Source organism: Trichechus manatus, unplaced genomic scaffold (genome assembly GCF_000243295.1).
Source record: "Trichechus manatus latirostris isolate Lorelei unplaced genomic scaffold, TriManLat1.0 scaffold00038, whole genome shotgun sequence".
In the NCBI taxonomy this organism is placed as follows: Eukaryota; Metazoa; Chordata; class Mammalia; order Sirenia; family Trichechidae; genus Trichechus; species Trichechus manatus.
The window spans coordinates 17,789,827-17,814,082 of NW_004443974.1; the positions used below are offsets into that span (position 1 = coordinate 17,789,827).

The 24,256-nt window shown below is 42.2% G+C and overlaps 1 protein-coding gene across 2 annotated transcripts in view; it reads left to right on the plus strand.

The window, feature by feature from the left end:
- The window catches only part of TJP2 (tight junction protein 2), a 142,771-nt gene extending 132,972 nt beyond the window's left edge, over positions 1 to 9,799 (plus strand). For both annotated transcript variants that reach the window (XM_023730848.1, XM_023730847.1), the window contains 6 exons: positions 1,084 to 1,184; positions 2,621 to 2,833; positions 3,998 to 4,108; positions 5,315 to 5,647; positions 7,065 to 7,150; positions 8,701 to 9,799. In XM_023730848.1, coding sequence (XP_023586616.1) covers positions 1,084 to 1,184; positions 2,621 to 2,833; positions 3,998 to 4,108; positions 5,315 to 5,647; positions 7,065 to 7,150; positions 8,701 to 8,866 — 1,010 coding nt within the window. In that variant the 3' untranslated portion in view covers positions 8,867 to 9,799. The remainder of the gene's footprint in view (positions 1 to 1,083; positions 1,185 to 2,620; positions 2,834 to 3,997; positions 4,109 to 5,314; positions 5,648 to 7,064; positions 7,151 to 8,700) is intronic.
- Positions 9,800 to 24,256: the final 14,457 nt, after the last annotated feature.

A 24,256-nucleotide genomic window follows, 5' to 3' on the forward strand; every position in this document is an offset into this window, starting at 1 on the left:
AATTGTTGTGGTTTAAATGAAGTTTACATTTCAAGTTAGTCTCCCATACAAAAATTTATACATACATTGTTATGTGACCCTAATTGCTCTCCCCATACTGTGACAGCACACTCCTCCTTTCCACCCGATTCCTCATGTCCATTCAACCAGCTCCTAACCCTCTCTGCCTTCCCTTCTCACCTCCGGACAGAAGCTGCCTGTTTAATCTCTTGTATCTACTTGAGCTAAGAGGCACACTCCTCACGAGTGTCACTTTCTGTCCCACAGTCCTGTCTAATCCCTGTCTGAAGAGTTGGCCTCGGACATTGTTTTAGTTCTGGGCTGATAGAGAATCCGGGGGCCATGCTTTCTGGGGTTCCTCCAGTCTCAGTCAGACCATTAAGTCTGGTCTTCTTACTAGAATTTGAGTTCTGCACCTCACCTTTCTCCTGCTCCATCCAGGACTCTCTGTTGTGTTCCCTGTCAGGGCGGTCACTGGTGGTAGTCAGGCACCATCTAGTTTGAAGACACATTCTTTAAAAATATTTTTTTAAAGGTAGCGTTTCTGGAAAATAGACATTCGGAAAACAAATTAACCAAATTCTAGCTTTATAATATCAGTCTGTAATGTAAACTCCAAGGGAGCCCTGGTAGCATAGTGGTTAAAGCACATCTGCTAAGTGAAGGGTCGGTGATTTTGAACCCACTGACTGCTCTGCAGGAAAAGATATGGCAATCTTCTCGGGTAAAGATTACAGCCTTGGAAACTCTGTGGGCAGTTCTGCTTTGTCCTACTGGGTTACTGTGAGTTGGAATCGACTTCATGGCACACAAGAAGAAGAATGTAAACTCCAACAATTAGATGGTTAATAGCTTTAATTATGTTCAACTGTAGGGTCACTATGAGTTGGAATCAACTGGACAGCAATGGGTTTGGTTTTTTGGGTAATAGAATTTAGTGTTCAAATATCTGCAAGTTTTTTCTTACACGTGCCAAAGTTTTAATTGAAATATGACAGAAATTAGCATAGATTATGTCAAGTAGCATTCTTAGTAGACATTGCTTTGGAAATTGATACAAACCTTTTGTTTACCTTTCTATAGCTACAATCAACCTAAATTCAGCCAATGATAGCTGGTTTGGCAGCTTGAAGGACACAATTCAGCATCAGCAAGGAGAAGCAGTTTGGGTCTCTGAAGGAAAGGTATGTGGCTTATATACTCTGCTCTGAGGTGAGAGTTTGTGCTCTGAATCTTTTCCAAAGAGGGTAGTGAATGTAGTAAAACTGTGTCCATTTGAAGTGGTTTCAACATAGGTGTTCATCAAGTTTGACATTTTACAAAGCCTTTGAAAAAGTAATAAAAAGTTGGGACTTTTAAAAAAAAAAAACCAGCAGAATGTGATGTATGAAACCCTACATTCACTTCCCTTCTACTTTTAACGTAGTAACTAGTGTTGTGTCCCAGTTACACTAATCAGAGCTTACAAGGTCTCTTGCCTAGCTCCACAACTTGCCAAGGACATGGAAAACTTAGAGTGGAGAGGAGAGGTGAGGTCAAGGAGCATGGAGAACATGACTGAAAATTAATAGAAAGAAGAAAAGTGAATGGAAATGGAATTATGGGCCTAGAAAAAGGGTGGCAGAGAATGTGTAATAGTTCTAGGGTTTGAATAGGTGATAAGAGGGTGTTAGGAAACTTGGTCTAGGCTTCTAGAATTGAATAGCTTCTCATCTGTGGGGATAGCTTACACATGGCTGTGCTGCAGGAAGAAGGAGAGAGATTGTATCACCTCCAGTGGTCCCTTTAATTCTAGCAGTCTTTGGTACTGGTATCCTGCCCTCCAGCTGAATTGCGGTAGCTTGCGCGAGTTCACAGCTACTATTTTTTCGCTCAGTTGACTTAATGAGATTGTTGAGTTACAGTCTTGCTCTTTGGCATCAGGTTGTTTAGGCAGGGTTTCTAGCATTTACAGGTGCTTACAATCTGCTGGGCTCCATGCTAGCCTCCATGGTGAGGACAAGTTGAACAAGACAGAGCTGCCCTCAAGGATTTGAGAAACTTGTAGCTGAGTGGAGACACGTGCAGTACAAGGTAGTGTGCGTGTATTACTAGGAGACAAGTACAGGAGAAAGAGCTGAAAAGGAGCCATATTGCAGAAGAACAGGGCAACAATCTGAGGAAGTTTGACTCAGTAGCAGTATATAGGATGGATGGTAGCAGGGGTAAGGTGGAGCATCCCTAATTTGAGTCCCTGCATAAAGATTAGGATTCCCTGGGTGGTATAAACAGTTATTTACCAAAAATTAAACCCACCCAGAGGTGAATCAGAAGAAAGGCCTGCTGATCTGCTTCCGAAAGGTCACAGCCTTGAAAACCCTATGGAGCAGTTCTACTCTGCATGCATGGAGGTTGCCAGAAGTTGGAATCGACTCGATGGCAACTGTTTTGGTTTTTAGTTTTAGCACAAAGATTAACATATTAATTTAAAGCCGAGCGATTGCAGCTCAGTCAAGGTGCATCCCCTTACGAGCACACATCAGGTTTCAGTCACCTGGCTGTGCCCAGGGGAATTTTCTTGAGTCCCCACTCCCAGGAGCCGTGTCAGACCCCACTGACCCTGCAAAACAAATTCCTCTAGATGGAAGGGATGGATGATGACCCCGAAGACCGCATGTCCTACTTAACCGCCATGGGCGCGGACTATCTGAGTTGCGACAGCCGTCTCATCAGTGACTTTGAAGACACCGATGGCGAAGGAGGTGCCTACACTGACAATGAGCTGGATGAGCCAGCTGAGGAGCCCCTGGTGTCTTCCATCACCCGCTCCTCGGAGCCGGTGCAGCACGAGGAGGTGAGGTGAGGCAAGGCAGGCCACGGGCTGTGAAGCCCAACCAGCAGGAAGAGGAGGTTCTGGCGTTTCCTTTCATTCTTCTAGACAATGGTTCATTCAGGGTGCTGTGGAAGGTATTCCATAGGGCTGGAGCGATGACTCACTCTGAGCCAATGCCTGTGCCATCATGGTTGTGGTCCATGGGCAGGTGGGACAGGATCAGGCACACTGGAGGAGGTGGAGTGATAGACACTCCTCACACGGACGCCCTCAGACATGAGGGATGAACCGAATTGCCTCACGTGCCAGCTGCCTAAATTACAAGTGGAACATTCCTTTTGAAATTAAATACGATATTGTTGTATTTACTTGTAACCTTTGATTAGGTCAGTCTCTCTCTCTGTACTCTTCGGTGTCCTTGCCTTTTTCTCCAGCCTACCTTTAACCTTTCTAATCTTGCCAAAGCTCCTGAGTGTTTCCGCATCAGTTTCCTTCTTTCTTTTATTCCGATGTTTTAATTGAGTTTATGATCAAATACACTGCATCCACAGGCCTTGAATAGACGGCCTACATAGCCCTGAGAAATTATGTCACCAGACACTGTAATTTCAGGCCAGAGCAATTATTAGTTGCACTTGAGAGAACATGGAGTAACAGTCTTTGTAAACGAGGTTGTCATCTATTTGGATAGTTATTGCTGTGGACTTCCCTTTAGCAGTTTAGTTCATTTCAGTGATGATTTTGTTCTTTATAAAATAAAAGTACCCTAAAAAATTACTTAAGGGGAGGGACAACCTCCACCTAGCCAAAAAAAAAAAAAAAAAAAGAACCAATAGTACATACTGCTGGACACGTTGGAAAAATAAATGAACTCCTCTGTCTATATCTATAGACGAGCTAGTGCTTAGAAGGGTTAACAGTTATTAGTGACAAAGACTATAAGAGGACTTTAAAAAAACATGTACTTTAAGGGAAGCGACTGTTGGCATTGGATGCAGCTGCAGCCAGTGTTAAAATGTGTTTTAAGCACTTGCTGATGGGAATCTGCCTGGTGTCTGTCTTTCATTAAAGAAACGTGGGGTCAGTACCTCAACGTTTGAACCTAATCCAAGGTAGCAGAACTCCAGCAAAGCAGATGACTCTGCATGGACGTTCTCATGGTAAATGAATCTTTATGTTTTGTAGAGCATAAGGAAACCCAGCCCAGAGCCACGAGCTCAGATGAGGAGTGCTGCTAGCAGAGATCAACTTAGGGACAATAGCCCGCCCCCGACATTCAAGCCAGAGCCGCCCAAGGTACGTGGCTGGAAAGCCCAGGATGGAGAGGAAAAGGAGGCAGGTGCCAGAGAGGAGCACGCACAGTGAGGTGGTGTTGAATTCCATTTGTTGGACTCACCATGTTCTCAAGTGCGGCCTGTCTTTGACCTGTTGGGTGAACCCAAGCTTTAGAGAAGGGAGAGAAGATTAGGAGTTAAAGGCATTTTTAAGAGCATGTACAAATGAGTTTATTAGTCTTTATTTTATTTATTTTTTTGTATAAAGAATAAAAGTTTGACGTACGATGCATACCCAGAATCACCAGTCTCAGAATCCATTTTTCTTTCTCTTTCCAATTAATGTTTTCTCCCCATAATCTGATTCAGATGTACCAGAAGGTCCTTATTGGTGACTGGCTAAAGGAAGCAGTTGTCACCATTGTTTACAATGCCTCTCATTTTGAGAGCAGCTCAGGTTTTTTCTGTTTTGTTTTAATTTTATTGTAGTAAAAATATATAACAAAACATTTGCCACATTAACCATTTTTAAGTGCACAGTTCAGTGACATTGATTGCGTTCACTGTGCTGTGGTGATGGTCTATGTCATATGATTTGATTCTTTTCCCGCTCTCTAAATCAAAGCTGTGACTTTGGATTTCCCTTATATTCCAATACAATTTCCCTCGTTAACTTATAATTTAGATGAGAAGAAAGTAATAATGAATTGTGTGAGGTGTCAGAAGTAATTAGTAATTAGAAGTATACCTGCAGTGAAAATTTACACGTAGGCCTAGGATCAAAGAGGGCGAGAAAGAAGGGGCCATTAGCAAGGTGCACTGCCCTCCCCCAGAGACTCGCTCCCCTCCCAGGCCAACTCAGGACCTCACTCTTCTGATCCTTGAGACCTGACTTGTTCTGAGGTCTTCTCCAAGATTCCAGTCCCCTCTACTACAAGACTGTGCAAGGTTTGATTGACCTGCAGCGACTGAAGTCCCTCCAGGGTTTTCCCAGCACCATCTGGTTTTCTTAGTGCTCTTAACACTCTTCCTTGAGAAGGGAGGTAGGACTCAGGATGCCCAGCCAGTGGCTGAATGCCTTGCCACGTTTGATTCCTTGTTGGAATGGTATTTACAATTTGTTGACCACCTTTGGAAACTGATCGGGAAATGGAGTGTATTAAATCACTAATATAGACTTGAAAATCAACTGAAAACCAAGGTAAAAATATGTCATTGCTCTCTGCAGGCCAGGACCCAAAACAGAGAAGAATTCTATGACTTCCCCAAATCCTATGAATACAAGTCAACCCCCTCTGCTGTGGCCACTAACGAAATTCCCGTGGCATCTACCAAAGGTTATCCTCCTCCTCCTGTGGCGGTGAAACCTGTCTTTGGACGGCCTATACTGAAGCCTTCCACTCCCGTCCTGGCTCCAGAGAGTGAGGAGATGGGGGAGGGCAGTGAGGAGCAAGAAAACGCTCCCAAGTCTGTCCTGGGCAAAGTCAAAATATTTGAGAAGATGGATCACAAGGCAAAGTTACAGAGAATGCAAGAGCTCCAAGAAGCCCAGAATGCAAGGGTAATTTTTTAAAATTAATTTTTAAAAGTTTTATTGTGGTGAAATATATGTAATAAAAATGTGCCATTTTAACCACTTTAAAGTGTACAATCCATTGATGTTAATTACGTTCACTGTGTTGTGCAACCATCACTATTATCTATTTGTAAAAGATTGTCATCATCTCAGAGTACTGCTTAAGCAATAATTTCCCATTTTTCCTTTCCTTTCCCCAGAAAGGTAATTGCTTTTGAACCACCAGATTAATTTAGTGTGCAGACAATAAGGGGCTTAAATAAATTTGATTTCAGTATGATAGTTCACAGTTCCTGGGTGGCACAAACGCTTAAGCAATGGACTACTAACCGAAAAGTTGGTGGTTCGAACCAACCCAGAGGTGCCTTGGAAGAAAGGCCTGGTGATCTGCTTCCAAAAGGTCACAGCCTTGAAAATGCTATGGAGCAGTTCTGCTCTACACACATGAGGTCACCATGAGTCAGAATCAATTCAGCAGCAATTGGTTTGGCTTTTTTGGTTATAATAGTTCACAAGTGCTTTTTCCACTGCTGAACACGAAAGGGATGTTCACAGACAATACCAAAGGTGTATTCTCTGTTGTGTGTCATTTTCAGATCGCTACCTATCAGTGCATCCTTTTTTTCTTCCAGTGAAGAAAGCCTACCAATATAGGGGAATAAGAGTCTTTTCTTCATATTTCAGAACTTTATATTGAGATGTGTAACAAGAGAATTCTGGAAGTCAATTTTCTTTAAAACATTTGTAATGTTCCTGGGTGGTGCAAATAGTTAAGCGTTCGACTACTAACTGGAAGGTTGGAGGTTTGAGTCCATCCATGGAAGCCTCCAAAGAAAGCTTCTGGTGATCTACTTCCAAAACCTCAGTCGTTGGAAACCCTGGGGAGCGCAGTTCTGCTTTGACACACGCGGGGTTGCCATGAGTTGGAATCGACTCAGCGGCAGCTGGTTGGTTAATGTTTGTTTGAGAACTGAATTTTCATTTGCTGCTGGATTTGCCATAGAAAACAATCAAATCTTGGGTGCTAAAATTAAAAGGTTCGTAAGTTATCCTTTTTCCATACTATTTGAAATTTTGTACCATGTGCACATATAACCTTTTCAAAAGGTAAAGAAAAATAATGAAGGAAAAGTCCAAGGAGCGTATTCTGCCTGGGGGATATGGGTGTTTTCTTCATTCGAGTCCACTATGGCAGCAGCAGGCTTCTGAGCATTTTCCCTATTTGACATGTGCCACCAGGTGCCGCACAAACACGGACTCTAGAGATTTGCTTCCATTTTCCTTGAAATGGTATTAGGAAAGAAGTAGAATATAAGAAAAGGGTAAGACCAGCAGGAAACCAGCAACCAAACTCTCCAGTGGTTCATTCTTCCCTTTGGTTCTTTTTTCATAATTGCCACAGATTGAAATTGCACAGAAGCATCCTGATATCTATGCAGTCCCGATCAAAACACAAAAGCCAGACCCCGGCCTGCCCCCGCACACAAGGTAAGGGCTGCCTGATAGCGGAGGTCTAAAGCTTCCGATAAGACAGAGGAGGCGTCTCTGCAACTTGGGCTCTGTGTGTTTCTTTTATTGTGGTAAAAATAGATATAACGAAATATTTGTCAATTCAACATTTTTTACATGTGCAATTCAGTGACCTTGGTTATGTGCGTCATGTGCAACCATCACCATTATCCATTTCCAAATAATTCTACCACCATTAACAGAAACTCCGTGTTCCCTAAACAAAGATCCCCTCCCACCCGCTGATAATCACTGGTCTCCATACATTTGCCTGTTTCGTTGAAGTGGGATCTGAACAGTATTTGTCCTTTTGTGTCTGACTTATTTCACTCAGCATGATGTTTTCAGGACTCGTCCGTGTTGTGATGTATCAGAGTTTACGGCTGAGTCATATTCCTTTGTGTGTATGTACCACATTTTGTTTATCGGTGCATCTGTTGGTGGACATTTACATCGTTTCCACCTTTTGCCTATTGTGGATAGTGTCGCAGTGAACACTGTTGTACACGGGGACTTGGACTCTTAACAAGGAATCTTCTTCAACCACATTTCAGGGCAAGGGGATTCCCCCCACCACACCCACCCCCCCCAGCCCGGTCAACTGTTCCCCTACTCATTTAGTCAAATTGTAAAGATTACAGAGAGTCAAAAATTCGTGGAAATTTTGCTTGTGTGCTACAGTTCTCTGATGGAATATAATCACTGCCATTTCAGATCAGTCGTCCTCTTTCACCCATTGGAGCACAGTTATGTTAAATCATGTTAGAATAGCACATGAGCAAAATTCCTGGGTTTAGACCTGCTTTGTCACTAATGTGTTCTGGCTCTTGGCCAAGTGCCTTCATTCCTTTGCATCACCTAGCAAAGTCACGGTGCTTGTGCCAAATTGTGATGTGAAGAGACTTGTGACAATCAGTTGTCCAGTGTTGGTAAAATGCTTTATATTTAAGATGCTACATAAGTGCCAGGAGTGATCACAGTGTCTTCTGGTGAAGGTTTACACTGGCTCGTTTCCTGCTTCTGAGAATAGAAAAAAATAAATCACATTCTCTTGCAGCCCTCCTGACTGGAAGCTAGAGTCTAGTCGTATTGCAATAGAAACCTAAAGGCAAACTTCTTCTTTGCCGGTTGAAGGGTAGCACAGGCGACCAGGTTGCCCTAGCAGCTAAGGGACAGCTTGATATATAGTTGATGGAACTGGCAGAGAACCCATTCTGCTGGGTGAGGCTGTAGCCTGGGAACTTAGTAGGGGGAAGGCAATCCTCTTCTCCTGTCCAGCTCTGTGGCAAAGGGAATTCTTAGGTCAAGGAGCATCTGGTTAGCGTCTTTACTCACTGCCCAGGTGGGCATTGGCCTTGGCGTGTTACTCCCGTCCCCCACCCCCACAACTATGTGAACCTGGAATGGTTTATCAGCAAAGAGTGTGGCTGAGAGGTAAGTGATCTGCACTGGGTGATTGTCCATACCCCCGTGGCAGTCTGAGGACAGGGACATGCTCTGGAATGCATTTAACACTCTCCCTTTGTTAGTTCCAGGCCCCCTGAGACGCAGAAGGGTCCTTCCAGATTTTATCAGGATACCAGAGGAAGTTACAGCAGCGATGCCGAGGAAGAGGAGTATCGACAGCAGCTGTCGGAGCATTCAAAGCGCGGTTACTATGGCCAGCCTGCCCGGTACCGGGACACAGAGTTGTAGATGTCTGGGTATTGACTCTCTCTGCCCACCGGCCACCACGTCAGGGTAGCAGTCCCTCCTGCTACCAGTTAAAATGCACTGTGGCGATGTGGTGGGACCTGTGGTCGTGTCCTGTCATGGGGAACCTGGGGCACGGCCAGTGCATATTAAGAACTGACGGCTCTATTTGTGGGACTGGGTTAGGGGAGTTTGTCTTTTTGCTTAGAATATAGAGAAACACTACAGTCTGATACTGTTAGCTGCTTCAGTGGACCAAAATCTGTATTAATTCTGTTTTCGTATTTTTAACATGTATATTAAGAAGTAATAACTATTTTTCATCATTAATAGCTGCCTACCAGGACTGTCTCAGTATGAGGCAGGATGTGAAACAAAGGAATGAAAAAATACTGTTGGACTCAAACTAAATTCCAAGAAATATTTTATTACAACAGAAGTGCCTTTGATGAGAAGTGTCTTAAATTTTTTTCCCTGAAGCTTTATGCAAAGCCATAATGGACTAAAACATTATTTTGACTAAATTTTTATACCAGTTTAAGCTATGGTTTTCCCTGCACTGTACCATCTTTTCAAGGCCTTTGTCTTTATAATATTTTCCATAAATTTTGACTGTACATATAATAGCTATATTTGGTAGTTTGGCTATAAATGCTAAATAGGTTAAAGACCAAGAAGTTGGTATAGAAATTATTTGTTTAAAACCATGTGCTCCACAAAAGCAAATACTCATGAAAAACACATTTTATTTCCAGAAGTGTGTGTATTGACAAAAGCTAGTTTTCTAATTTAATAAAAGGAGTATGTTGCAATCAGTAACTTGCTGTATGGTAGACTTCTACACTTCTTCGTATTTTTAAGTGAAACTTTTATTTCTGTTACTGATCATAAAAGTGAGACATGCTCATTGTTGAACATTGGAAAATGCAGACACGTATGAAGAAGAAAATAAAAAGTATTCATAATCTCATTGCTCAAATAATTTTGGTGCATTTCATTCAGTTATATACATGTGGGTGTCTGTGTGTTATGGTGTCCCTGGGTGGCGTAAACGGTTAAGTGCTTGGCTGCTAACCGAAAGGTTGGCTGTCTGAGTCCACCCAGAGGCATCTCCAAAGAAAGTCCTGGCAGTGTACTTAAGAAAAACCAGCCATTGAAAATTGTATTGAAAATTCTACGCTGACACACATGGGGTCACCATGAGTTGGAGTTGACTCATTGGCAACTTACGGTGGTGATGTGTCTTATACTTGAGGTTATACTGTGTGTACAATTCTGTTTACTACTTTTTCTGTTTGACCTATTTAACATTCTGTCATGAATATTTCTCTCATGTAGTTAAAACTCCATGCACATATCATCACTAGTAACCGCACAATAATATATGACTGCTTCATAGGTGAACAATTCGCCTATTGTTGACTGTTTGGATTATTTCCAGTCTTTTTGCATGTTTTCCATGGAATGAACCTTTTTATGTGTAATCCATTTTTGTACACCAATGGTCAGCATTTCTAATCTTTTTCTGCAGGTAAGTTCTCAGAAATAGAATTACTGAGTAAAAGCATAGGAACATTTTTAAGGCTCTTGATGTTTATTGCCAGATTGCTTCCTAGAAAGGTTGCATGAATTTATACTCCCACATTTACTCCTTAAAGGCTAAATTATGTTTAGAATTTAAACAAGACAGCCTAGGAATTTAGACTTGTCTAAATCATAAATATGTTGAATTTGGGAAAGGAGGAGAAAAGGTCTTGAATTCCATTAAAGGTCTGTCTTAGTTATCTGTTGTTAGATGCCATCGAGTCTGTTCCAACTCATAGCAACCCTATGTACAACAGAAGGAAACGCTGCCCGATCCTTCACCATCCTCACAATCCTTGTTATGCTTGAGCCCATTGTTGCAGCCACTGTGTCAGTCCATCTCGTTGAGTGTCTTCCTCGTTTTTGCTGACCCTCTATCTTACCAAGTATGATGTCCTTCTCCAGGGACTGATTCCTCCTAGTAACATGTCCAATGTGAGACATTATCTAGTGCTGCTATAATTGAAATACCACAAGTGGATGGCTTTAACAAACAAATTAATTTTCTCACAGTTTAGGAGGCTAGACATCTGAATTCAGGGTGCCAGCCCTAGGGGAAGGCTTTTTCTCTCTGTCAGCTCTGGAGGAAGGTTCTTGTCTCTTCTGAGCTTCTGCTCCCGGGCAGTCTCCATGTGGCTTGGCATTTCTCTTCTCCCATCTCGTTGCTTGCTTATCCTAATCTGCTCTTTTTTTAAATTGTGCTTTAGGTGAAACTTTATAGAGCAAATTAGTTTCTCGTTCAACAATTTATACACAGATTGTTTTGCGACATTGGTTACAATCCCCACGATGTGTCAACACTCTTCCCTTCCACGCTCCAGTTTCCTGTCCATCCATCTGTCTTTCCTGTCTCTTCCTGCCTTCTTGTCATTGCTGTTGGGCAGATATTGATTGCCCTTTTGATCTCTTATACATGACTGAATTAAGAAGCATGTTCTTCATGTATGTTATTGTTTTACAGACCTGTCTAATCTTTGGCTGAAGGGTGAACTTCGGGAGTGGGTTCAGTTCCGAGTTAGCAGGCTGTCCGGGGGCCATACTCTTGGGAGTTTCTCCAGTCTCTGTCAGACTAGTAAATCTGGTCTTTTTTTTTTTTTCTTCTTCTGAATTTGAGTTTTGTTCTATGTTTTTTTCCTGCTCGGTCCGGAACCCTCTATTGTGATGCCTGTCAGAGCAGTTCATGGTGGTAGCTGGGTACCATCTAGTTCTTCTGGACTCAGGCTGGTGGAGGCTATAGTACTTGTGGTCCATTAGTCCTTTGGACTATTATTTCCCTTGTGTCTTTGGTTTTCTTCATTCTCCTTTGCTACGGACTGGATAGGACCAGTAGATGTATCTTAGATGACTACTAGCAAGCTTTTAAGACCCCAGATGCTACTCACCAAAGTTGGATGTAGAACATTTTCTTTATTAATTTTGTTATGGCAGTTGACCTAGATGGCCCCCTCTACCGTGATTCTCAGCCCCAGTAACTCAGTCCCTCAGGGTGTTTGGATATGTCTATACCTAATCTGCTCTTATATCTTGTAAGAGATCGACTCAAAAGACACCCTACACTAATCCTCTTTCCTTAACATAACAAGGACAACCCATTCCCAAACGGGGTTATAACCACAGGCATAGAGGTTAAGATTTACAGCACGTTTTGAGGGAACACAGTTCACTCCATAACAGGATCATTTTATAATATGAATTGACACAAAGGTGTTAAGCTTGTGTTTTAGTTGAGTTAGAAATTTGGCTTACTCATAACTGAGTAATGTTGTTAGGTGCCATCAAGTCGGTTCCGACTCTTAGCACAACAGAATGTGTACAACAGAATGAAACACTGCCCAATCCTGTGCCATCCTCACAGTTGTATGCTTGAGCCTATTGTTGTAGTCACTTTGCCAATCCACCCCATTGAGGGTCTTCCTCTTTTTTTGCTAACCCTCTACCAAGCATGATGTCCTTCTCCAGGGACTGGTCCCTCCTGATAACATGTCCAAAGTATGTGAGACAAAGTCTCATCATCGTTTTTTCTAATAAGGATTCTAGCTGTACTTCTTCCAAGATAGATTTGTTTGTTGTGGCATTCCATGGTATATTCAGTATTCTTCAGCAACACCATAATTCAAAGAATCAGTTCTTCTGTCTTCCTTATTCATTGTTCAGCTTTCATGTGCATATGAGGCAATTGAAAACACAATGTTTTGGGTCAGGTGCACCTTAGTCCTTTAAGTGACATCTTTGCTTTTTAACACTTTAAAGGGATCTTCTGCAGCAGATTTGCCCAATGCAGTGTGTCTTTTGATTTCTTGGCTTCTGCTTCCATGGGCATTGATTGTGGATCCAAGTAAAATGAAATCCTTGACAACTTCAATCTTTTCTCCACTTATCATGATGTTTCTTATTGGTTCAGTTGTCAGGATTTTTGTTGATGTGTGATCCATACTGAAGGCTGTGGTCTTTGTTCTGCATCAGTAAGTACTTCAAGTCCTCTTTACTTTCAGCAAGCAAGGTTGTGTCATCTGAATAATGCAGGTTGTTAATGAGTCTTTCTCCCAATCCTGATGCCACGTTCCTCTGCATGTAGTCCAGCTTCATATATCATCAATACAGATTGAATAAGTATGGTGAAAGGATACAACTCTGACGCATACTTTTCTTGACTTTAAACCACGCAGTATCCCAGTGTTCTGTTTAAACGACTGCCTCTTGGTCTAAGTATAGGTTCCTAATGAGCATAATTAAGTGTTCTAGAATTCCTATTCCTTGCAGTGTTATCCATAATTTGTTATGATCCACAGAGTCGAATGCCTTTGCATAGTCAATAAAACACAGGTAAACATCTTTCTGGTATTCTCTGCTTTCAGCTAAGATCTATCTGTCATCAGCAATGATATCCCTTGTTCCATGTCCCCTTCTGAATCCATCTTGAATTTCTGGCAGTTCCCTGTCAATGTACTGCTGCAGCCACTTTTGAATGATATTCAGCAAAATTTTATTTCCGTGTAATATTGTTCGATAATTTCCACATTCTGTTGGATCACCTTTCTTTGGAATGGGCGTAAATATGGATCTCTTCCAGTCAGTTGGCCAGGTAGCTGTCTTCCAAATTTCTTGACATAGATGAGTGAGTGCATGAAGTGTGGCATTCGTTTTTGAAACATCTCGATTGGTATTCCGTCAGTTCCTGGACAAACTGACAGACGCATGGGGGACTGAGTAATAAGTAATATAAATTTGTTCTTGTGCCTCCACATTGAAATCTGAGTGCTGTAATTCATAAACCACTTAGTGTGCAGTACTTTGGATTTCTGAGCAGTCTGGAGGGCACTGATTAAAATCTGCATGTCCGTAAATTAAAACCACCTTTTGTGGATAGAAGAACATATACACGGGTCAAAGCTGTGATGATTTTGTTTGCCTGTGTCCTTTAAATACAGGCACGAGCCCTTTTGTAAACATGGCAGTGGAGGAAGAGGAGCTTTTCAGGAGAAGCTGGGAGGCCACTGGCTCCAGCACTTTTTTTTTTAATATTGTGCTTTAAGTGAAAGGTTACAATTCAAGTTAGTCTCTCATACAAAAATGTATACATACATTGTTATGTGAGCCTAATTGCTCTCCCTATACTGTGACAGCACACTTCTCCTTTCCACCTCGGATTTCCCGTGTCCATTCAACCAGCTCCTGACCCTCTCTGCCTTCTCATCTTACCTCCGGACAGAAGCTGCCCATTTAGTCTTGTGTATCTACTTGAGCTACGAAGCATACTCTTCACGAGTATCATTTTATGTCCCATAGTCCAGTCTAATCTTTGTCTGAAGAGTTGGCTTCGGGAATGATTTTAGTTTTGAGCTAACATCCAGCACTTTTTTGATGCATGAAATGGTACAAATGGCAGAGCCTCTGTTCCTGAGTACATCAAATAGTGTGGCCGATGGGCCACCAGTGCTTCCCCTCCCCGCTTTTTATTCATATTCAGCCTTGTTCTGGGAAGGATTTCTAAGTGCTGGATTACTAACCAAAAGGTTTGCACTTCAGACCTACCCAGAGTTGCCTCGGAAACAAGACCTGGCAATCTGCTTCCCAAAAGTCGCAGCTTTGAAAGTCCTGTGGAGCAGTTCTACTCTGCGCACATGGGGTCGCCATGAGTTGGAATCAAGTCTGTGGCAAACAACAACAATATACATGGAGTATAATGTTTTAGTTTCCTCGGGCTAGTGTAACAATTACCACAGACTGGTGGCTTTTTTTTTTTTTTTTGTACACTTTAAGTGAAAGTTTATTATTGAAGTTAGTCTCTCATACAAAAATTTATACATACATTGTTATATGACCTTAGTTACTCTCCCTATACTGTGACAGCACACTCTTCCTTTCCACCCCGAATTTCCAAACTGGGTGGCTTTAAACAACAGAAATTTATTCTCACACAGTCCTGGAGGCTAGAAGTTGGAAATCAAGGTGTCTCTCTGAAGGATCTGGGGGAGAATCCCTTCCATGCCTTTCTCTTAGTTTCTGGTGTTGCCCGCAGTCCGTGGTATTCCTTGACTTATAGACGCATCACTCCAATCTCTGCCTCCGTCATCACGTGGCATTCTCCCTGTGTGTCTGTGTGTCTGTGTCTCTTGTCTTATGAGGATACCAGTTATTGGATTAGGGCCCCTCCTACTCCAGTACGACCTCATCTTAACTAATTGCATCTGCAATGTCCCTATTTCCAAATGGTTACGTTCACAGGTACAAGGGTTAGGACATACATCTTTTTGGGGAACACAATTCAACCCATAACAATCCACCTTCTGCCTTTCCCAAAATTAATATCTTTCCTATGTGCAAAATACATTCACCCTGTCCCAACATCCCCAAAGTCTTAACCCATTCCAGCATCAACTCTAAGTAGAAAAGAAAAAAATCTCAATCAACTGAAAAAGTCCCAAATCTCATCTTTTAAATCATCTAAATCGGTTATGGATGAGACTCCCTTGCTGGCCAAGGTGACGTCTGGAGCCATGTGGTTCTGAGGTCTGCCATCTCCATAATCACAGGTACTGGGGGTTAGGACTTGAACATACAGCTTTTGGGGGACACACTTCAACTCACAACATTAAGAAAAAATTGATGTTAGACAAATGAGACGAGAGAAACACCAGAACAGGAAAGATAAAGATGTAAAGGAGGGTGGTAGTCACTGTGCAGGCTGTGCAAGCTCCTCTGCTTTCCAGGCAGGGTGCAGGATTTGATTCCGAGTCCATACACGGGAAAAGGCTGTTTAGGAATTCCCTCCCCTCCCTCATTGTTTGTATTCTCCTGTGAGGCCTCATGTTGTATAACATAACAACTGTGTACATGCCAGGGTGACTTCAGAGGTCTGTTTTCTTGCTGTGTTCTTTTCATTTAGGGCACAAGCTCAATTCCAAGGGCCAGTCAGTAAAAGTTCTAGTTGTTGTTAGGTGCCGTCAAGTCGCTTCCTACTCATAGTGACCCTATGTACAACAGAGCGAAACACTGCCCAGTCCTGTGCCCTCCTCGCAATCGCTGTTACACTTGAACCCATTGTTGCAGCCACTGTGTCAGTCCATCTCATTGAGGGTCTTCCTCTTTTTCACTGACCCTCTACTTTACCAAGCATGATGTCTTTCTCCAGGGAGTGGGCCCTCCTGATAACACGTCCAAAGTATGTGAGATGACTGCTCCTAAGGAGCATTCTGGTTGTACTTCTTCCAAGACACACTTGTTCATTCTTCTGGCAGTCCCTGGTATATTCAATATTCTTCGCCAACACCGTAATTCAAAGCTGTCAGTTCTTTGGTCTTCCTTATTGTCTAGCTTTTGCTCATGCATATGAGGTGATTGAAAATACCATGGCTTGGATCAGGTACACCTTAGTCCACAAAGTGACATCTTTGAGAAAAGTTCTAGAGGAAAGACCAAAAACTGCAGTGTAGAAACACCACTGGGGTCTGCCTTAATTCAGGGATCAACTCTAGAGCATTTAAGGCCAACGCCTCCCAAACAGAAAAATGGCATGTGTGAACTCAAGGAAACATGTCATCCCTCTTTCTTGAAAATCATTTTTACCCAGAGACTCGGGGGAGGGATATTTTTATACATTAAAACATAGGGTACATTATGTAGCAGAATGAAAAATTATGAAAAAATTAGTTATCAAAACATGAGACGATCAAAGATTCTATAGAAGAATCCTGATCAAAAGGAGGAAAATGTAGAACAGAATTCCAAATTCTCAAGAACTCTAAACTTTGTGGAGTCACGGGGACTGGATGAACCCCTGAAACTATTGCCTGAGATAAACTTTAAAACTTAAACCAAAAATAACCCTTGTAGTCTTCTTAAAACCAAATAATAGTTCAGCTAAGCTAGTAAAAAATGTCTGCCTTGAGCATTAGGCTCTTTTAAGAACTATATGGGATCAAAGTGACAACATCAACTCAAAAGATTAGATATGGACCTTAGGGGCCAGTGAGTTTATGTTAACGGGGGAGGAACAACTCAAAAAAGAAGGGTGGGAATGGTTACGCAACTCAAAGAAAGTAATTGATGTCACTAAATGGTACATGTAGAAATGGTTGAATTGGTGTATGTTTTGCTGCGTGTATCATCAACAACAACAAAATAAAATCATGAGACATAATTGAAGTTTGCAATCTCAGCAGGTCTCTGGGCTATGCCAGCACCCCCTTGACGCAAGGCCTTCTGGAGTCCACATAGGATTAATACTTCATAAGGAGCCTTAGAGAAGCACTATGTAACTTTCAGCCCATCCCCTGAGTGTCCTGTTTCTCTCAAGGATGATTTTGTTTGGTCAATGAGCAGCAGTGATTGGGGGGTGGGATTAGGAGAGCTTAGACCAGGCTTTGAGTGTAAGTGGTTTATTTGGGAAGTGCAGTAAACTCCACAGTGGGAGACTGGAACTTAATCCCACCAAGAAATGCTGGTGATTGGTATGAAACATGTGCCTCAGAGTTTTCCCACGCAAGAAGTAAAGGAGCTGGGGTATTTGTTCACCAGCTGCTTTCAGTCTTTGACTGAAGACTGTTCTGTGTGTGTGTTAAAGGATTCTCCTCACCCCCAGGCAGATACCAGTTGCTGTTGAGTCGACTCTGACTCATGGTGACCTCATGTGTGTCAAAGTAGAACTTCACTCCATGGGGTTTTCAGTGGCTGATTTTTTTGGAAGTAGATCGCCAGGTATTTCTTCCATGGTGTCTCTGGGTGGAGTATTTATTTTACACGATAAAAGAGTGAGATGTGTTTTAATTGCTTCTGGACTGTCGTCAGATGCTGTTCCATCTCTGAGAGGAACAGAGTCCAGGTTCCTCTGTTCTTTTTGAGTTTGAGTCTCTCTAGGAAGGGTAATGGGGAAGAAGGTCCTGATTGAAATAAATTATCAGAGAGATGGATTGGGTTTAATAGAGTAGATCTGTCTCTGAAATAAAGGGAGAGAGGAGTGGAGAAAATTAGGTTCTGGAGGAAAGAGTTGGGGGGGCTGAAGCTGGATCGGAAATATCCCAAACCCTCTCCTTCCCTACTTTCTATCGCAGCTTCTTTTTGCTTTAATTACCTACCCCCCTCCCCAGCCCATTAGGGACTACCAGAAGTAGAGAAAGGGACAAGGATCTGGGGGAAATATAAATGATGAATACACATAAGAAATGCTGCTCAATCTCTTTGACAGCCCAAGAAATGGGAATTAAAGCAAGACACTTTGGAAAGGGTCTTAAACCGAGGAAGGACGGGTTCTGAATGCTTTCCAAATGCACCTTGGAGTCAAAACATATGATTATCTGGGCACATCGCAATACGTAAGTGATTTAAATTTCAGGTATTTTAAAATATCAAAATGACATATTACACTAACAAATATACTGGTATTTTATTACTTAAAAATAGTACGGTGAGCCAGAATATAAAAGTCACTTCTGCAGTCCCTACCCCAAATTGAATGTTAGTTCCTCCCCAAAGCTGATACCCTTGGTGTATTTCCTTTTCTGCCAAGGCAGCCCGTAGAAGTTACAAACTCAGACTTTGGAATCAAAGCGATTTAGGTTCAACTCCAGATCTGTCAGGTAGCAGCTGTAGAAACTTGGCCAAGTAACTCAAGTGCTTTAAGCCTCAGTTTCCTCGTTTATAAAATGAGGATAGAAAACTATAACTGACACTATGTCATAAGTTTGTCATGGCACCTTAATAGGATGGTGTGCATAAACTGTTTACAGTAGTAGCTGGCACAGAATAAATGCTCAATAAAAGTAGCTAGTAGTAGTACCACTATCAATTGTTTCACCATACCAGTGTAGAAACCTGAGTGGTGTCTTTTTATTGCTCCTCCTCCAAGTAATGACCTACTTTATTCTACTTAAAAGGAGCCTTGGGGGCACTGTGGTTAAAGCACTCAGCTGCTAACTGAAAGGTTGGCAATTCAAACCTATTAGCCTTTCTGTGGGGGAAAGATGCGGCAGTCTGCTTCCATAAAGATTACAGCATTGGAAACCCTATGGGGCAGGTCTACTCTGTCTTACAAGTCGCTGTGCATTGGAATCAACTCAATGGCAGTGGGTTTTTTGGTTTGGTTATTCTACTTGAGAATGATTTTTAATTTGTCCCACTGTCCCTTTTCCCAACAGCCACTACACTACTTCAGGTTGTGTGACCTCTCTAATCCTCCCCACAGCTTGCAGGGAGAATCATCTCTCTAATGTAGATCTGAGAATGAATGTCTTCCTTCTGTTTAAAAACAGAGATGACTCCCCCCTTACCTACAGAACAACGTACAATTCTTTACCATGGCATGCAAGGTTTTCTACTATCTGACCCTATGATCAGATTGCATCATTGGCCCCAATTCCTTTTTTTATAATTGTAAATATATATATAACATGACAGTTGCTGATTCAACAATTTTTTATGTGTACAACTTAGTGACTCCAGTGACATTACTCATGTTGTGCAACCATCACCAATATCTGCTGCCTAATTTTCCACCACCATAAACAGAAACTCAATTCATTGGCCCCGATTCTTTCTTTTTTCTTTTTTTAATTATGGTTTAGGTAAAAATTTACAGAGCAAATTCATTCCTCATTCAACAATTCATACACAAATCATTTTGTGACATTGGTTGCAATCCCAGCGAGGTATCAACACTCTCCCCTTCCCCATCCCGGGTTCCCCATTTGCATGTGTCTATTTTTCCTGTCTCTTCCTACCTTCTCATCTTTGCTTTTGGGCAAGTGTTGCCCATTTGGTCTTGTATACATGATTAAACTAAGAAGCACGTTGCCCACTGTGTTATTGTTTGTTTTATAGACCTAATTTTCAGCTGAAGGGTGAACTTCGGGGGTAGTGGCCCCAGTTCTCTACCCCTTTCTGTATCTACATCCCTTGCCATGTGACTTTACAGTTTCTCCCACTAAAGGGTCAGATGGGGTTTCCCCGCTTCTTGTCTTTACATTGACTATGTGACTTGCTTTGGCCAACACAATAGGGCAGATGTGACAATGCATCAATTTTGAGCTTGGGCCATACGAATATTTGCATGATTCCTCTGCATTCTTGCTCCTCTATCATCCCATGAGAGGAGACTGCCCAGGTGAGCCTGCTGTTCCCAGAGCAGGATGAGACATAAGTAGAGAAGAAACACTCTAGCTGAGCTTAGCCTAGATCAGCCAACCCAAGCCATAGATGCATGAGAAAGAATAAGCAATTGTTTTAAGCCACTAGGTTTTGGGCTGGTTTGTTATACAACAATAACAAACTGGTACAGACCCCAAAATCCTTTACTAGGTAACTGTCTCCTGCAAAATCCATATATGTTCCAATTACACAGGACACTTTTCTCCAAAGCATTCCTTGAGTCCGTATTTGTTGTTCCTTCTGCTGAGACTATCCTTCACTTTTATTCGCCTTCTTTCAAAACCGGACCCATTCTTCTAGGTCCAACTAATATGTCACATTCTCTGTCAAGTCTTCTCTGATGTCCCCAACTAAAATGTATCACTGATTCCTTCAATAACCTCCCATAACCCTTCATCTATACCCTCTAATGTTCTAGGTTAAAACAAACGCATTGCCATCGAGTCGATTCTGACTGTTAGCAACAGAGTAGACCTACCCTATAGGGTTTCCAAGGCTGTAATCTTTTACAAAAGCAGACTACCACTTCTTTCTCCCACAGACATGCAGAAGGAACACCACAGCTCCTGGCAGGTTTGCAGCTTACTCTACAAGATGAGCCAGAAGCTTCACCTGGCTATAGCGAGAACTAATGAGCGTATCTTTTCACGTCCTATTGTCTGTGGCTGCTACAATTTAAATGGGTTGGAATGAGAATTAGGGATTTGAGGGAGTATGATAGATACGTTTTTGTGCTTTAAAAAATTATCTTCTAAAACTGCGCTGAATAAGGACCAAACGGGGCTTCCGAGGGGTGGTTGTTCACCTTTGTTAGCAGGTTGATTACAAACGGCAGAATTGTGGACCCAGTTTTGGGAAATGCATTCTGAAAAATTCTCTAAAGAAATATGTTGTCTAGGACATTAACAGGAGGCTAGCTAATCATTTTACAAGGAGCTGCTGTGGTGCTTGGCTGCTAACCGAAAGGTTGGCTGTTCGAACTCATCAGCTGCTCCAAGGAAGAAAGATGTGGCAGTCTGCTTCCTTAAAGACGACAGACTTGGAAACCCTACGGGGCAGTTCTACTCTGTCCTGGAGGGTCACTGTGAGTTGGAATCGGCTAGACGGCAATGGGTTTTTTGTTTGTTTAGATAATAGTTTTGGGCCCAGCTGCAGCTCTTGTCCTTGTGCTTGTATTCTCCTTTAGGCATAAGTCAATTAACATGTCATAAATTGGTCAATCCTTATCCATCAATAAATGTGCCTGCCACAGAGGGGAGAGGAAACCAACTACACAGACTTCTGCCTTTGGACTAACTGGGCTGAAAGGAGGTCACATCAAAGGGTGTCTGTGCTCATTCTGTGGGAGGTGAGAGCTATTGTCCTTGTTGATCGCTTTCTTGTTTGCGCCACAGATGATTGAGCTAAGAGAGGAAACAAGCCCTGTGAGAGAAGCCTGAGCAGCTGGGATAGAGCTAGTCACCTCCATGCTGCGTTCAGAGCAAGGGCTGACATCTCAGTAGGTCTGGCCTCAGTAACTCACTGGTGCTGTTACCTGGGTTGAGTTCCTAACCTTTCTGAGACTCAGTCTCCCCATCTGCAAAATGTGGATAGCAGGGGTTCCTTCCTCAAAGGGTGTTGTGAGAATTAAATGAGAAATCTGTGTGAGTGACTGGCCCAGAGCATTATTACAAAAATATTAGTCTCTGCCCTCTCCCAATATATGTTAGTTTCCTTTTTTCTTTCACAGGGTTTAGGGAGTAGAGGGCAGTGGTGGGTCAGTGGTAGAATTGTAGCCTCCCACGCCAGAGACCCAGGTTCGATTCCCAGCCAATGTACCTCAAACGCAGCCACCACGTATCTCTCAGTGGATGCTTGCGTGTTGCTGTTTTCCTGAATGGTTAGAGTTTCCAGACTAAGACAGGCTAGGAAGAAAGGCCTGACAATCTATTTCCAAAAATCAGCCAATGAAAACTCTATGGGTCACAACGGTCCAATCCCCAGCCGATCATGAGGATGGTGCAGTACTGGTAACCTTTTGTTCTGTTGTGCACAGGGTCACCATGAATCGGGGGTCGACTCAACGGGGTGGCTAACGACAACACCAGGGAGTATACTCCCTCTGAAGGCAGGGTAGTAAAGCACAATGATTGAGAAGGTTGGCTCTGAAGCAGACTGTCTGTGTTTGAATCCTTCTCTGAAAACTACTGATTATGTGGCCTTGGGCAAGTTGCATAATCTCTTTGTGCCTCAGTTTCCTCTTCTGTAAACTAAGAACAAAAATTGCACCTATCACCTAGGGCTGATGTGAGGATTATATGCTATAATACATGTAAGCACTTAGCACAGGGCCTGGCATCACATAGTAGGTGCTCAACAAATGCAAGCCTTTTGTTTTGTTTTTACTAGATACAAAAGTTCATCTTGTTATTAAGCGAGGTAAATTCACATTACATAAAATTAACCATTAATCATTTTAAAATGATCAATTCAGTGGCATTTAGCACGTTCGCAATGTTGTACAACCCCCATCTCTGTCTAGTCCCAAGACATTTTCATCACCCCAAAATGAAATCCCATACCCATTAAGTAGTAATTCCCCATTCACCCTCTCTCCAGCCTCTGGCAACCAATAGTCTGTTTCTTTCTCTGTGGATTTGCCTATTCTGGATGCTTCCTATAAATGCAATCATCTAATCTATGACCTTTTGTGTCTGGCTTCTTTCACTCAGAGTGTTTTTGAAGTACATAAGCCATTATACTGATTAGTTCTTCTCTCTGAACTCCCTCTCCTGGCTGACAATACAGAATTACTAGGTTACCTTTTGGGAGTGGAGATATGATATTAAAAACAAACAAACAAACAAACAAGTTAATGGCTAAAATGCTCTTCTAGGGCAAATGAAGCTTCCTTCTCTGTATGTTTGGATATTAAATAAACAGACACTTCACCAAAGAAGACATTCAGGTGGCTAACAGACACATGAGGAAATGCTTGTGATCATTGTCTATTAGAAAAATGCAAATCAAAATTACAATGAGATACTATCTCACCGTGACAATGCTGGCATGAATCAAAAAAAAAAAAAAAAGAAAGAAAGAAAGAAAATAACAAATGTTGGAGAGGTTTTGGGGAGACTGGAACTTTATGCATTGCTGGTGGGAATGTAAAATGGTACAACCACTATGGAAAACAATATGTCGCCTCCTTAAAAAGCTAGAAATAGAAACACCATACAATCCAGCAACCCTCCTATGAATATATCCTAGAGAAATAAGAATTGTTACATGAATAGACATATATGCTCACCCATGTTCAATGTAGCACTATTCACAACAGCAAAAAGATGGAAATAACCTAAGTTCCTGTTAACAAATGAATGGATAAACAAATAATGGTACATACACACAATGGAATAGTACATAGTGATAAAGAACAATGACGAATCTGTGAAACATCTCAACATGGATGAATCTGGAGGACATTATGCTGAGTGAAATAAGTCAGTTACAAAAGGACAAATATTGTATGAGACGACTATTATAAAAACTCAAGAAAAGGTTTACCAAAAACCAAGCCAAACCTGTTGCTGTCAAGTGACCCTATAGGACAGAGTAGAACTGCCCCATAGAGTTTCCAAAGAGAGGCTGGTGGATTCGAAATGCTGACCTTTTGACTAGCAGCGAAGCTCTTAACCACTGTGCCACCGGGGCTTCAAGAAAAGGTTTACCCACCAGGCGTATTTTTCATGGTTTCAAGGGTGGGGAGGAGTGAAGAGGGGAAATCAGTAACTAGAGAGCAGACAAGTGTCTACTTTGGTGAAGGGAAAGACAACACACAATATAGGGGAAGTCAGCACAACTTGACCAAGGTAAAGTCATAGACGTTTCCGAGACACATTCAAACACTTTGAGTTGCTGGGGCTGAGGGATGGGGACCATAGTCCCGGGGGACATCTAGGTCAGTTGGCATAACACAGTTCATAAAGAAAGTGTTCTACATCCTACTTTGGGGAGTGGCGTCTGGGGTATTAAAAACTTGCGAGCGACCATCTAAGATACATCTATTGGTCCCATCCTGTCTGGAGCAAAGGAGAATGAAGAAAACCAAAGACACAAGGAAAGTATTAGCCCAAAGGACTAAAGGACCACATGAATGAGAGCTTCCACCAGTCTGAGCCCAGAAGA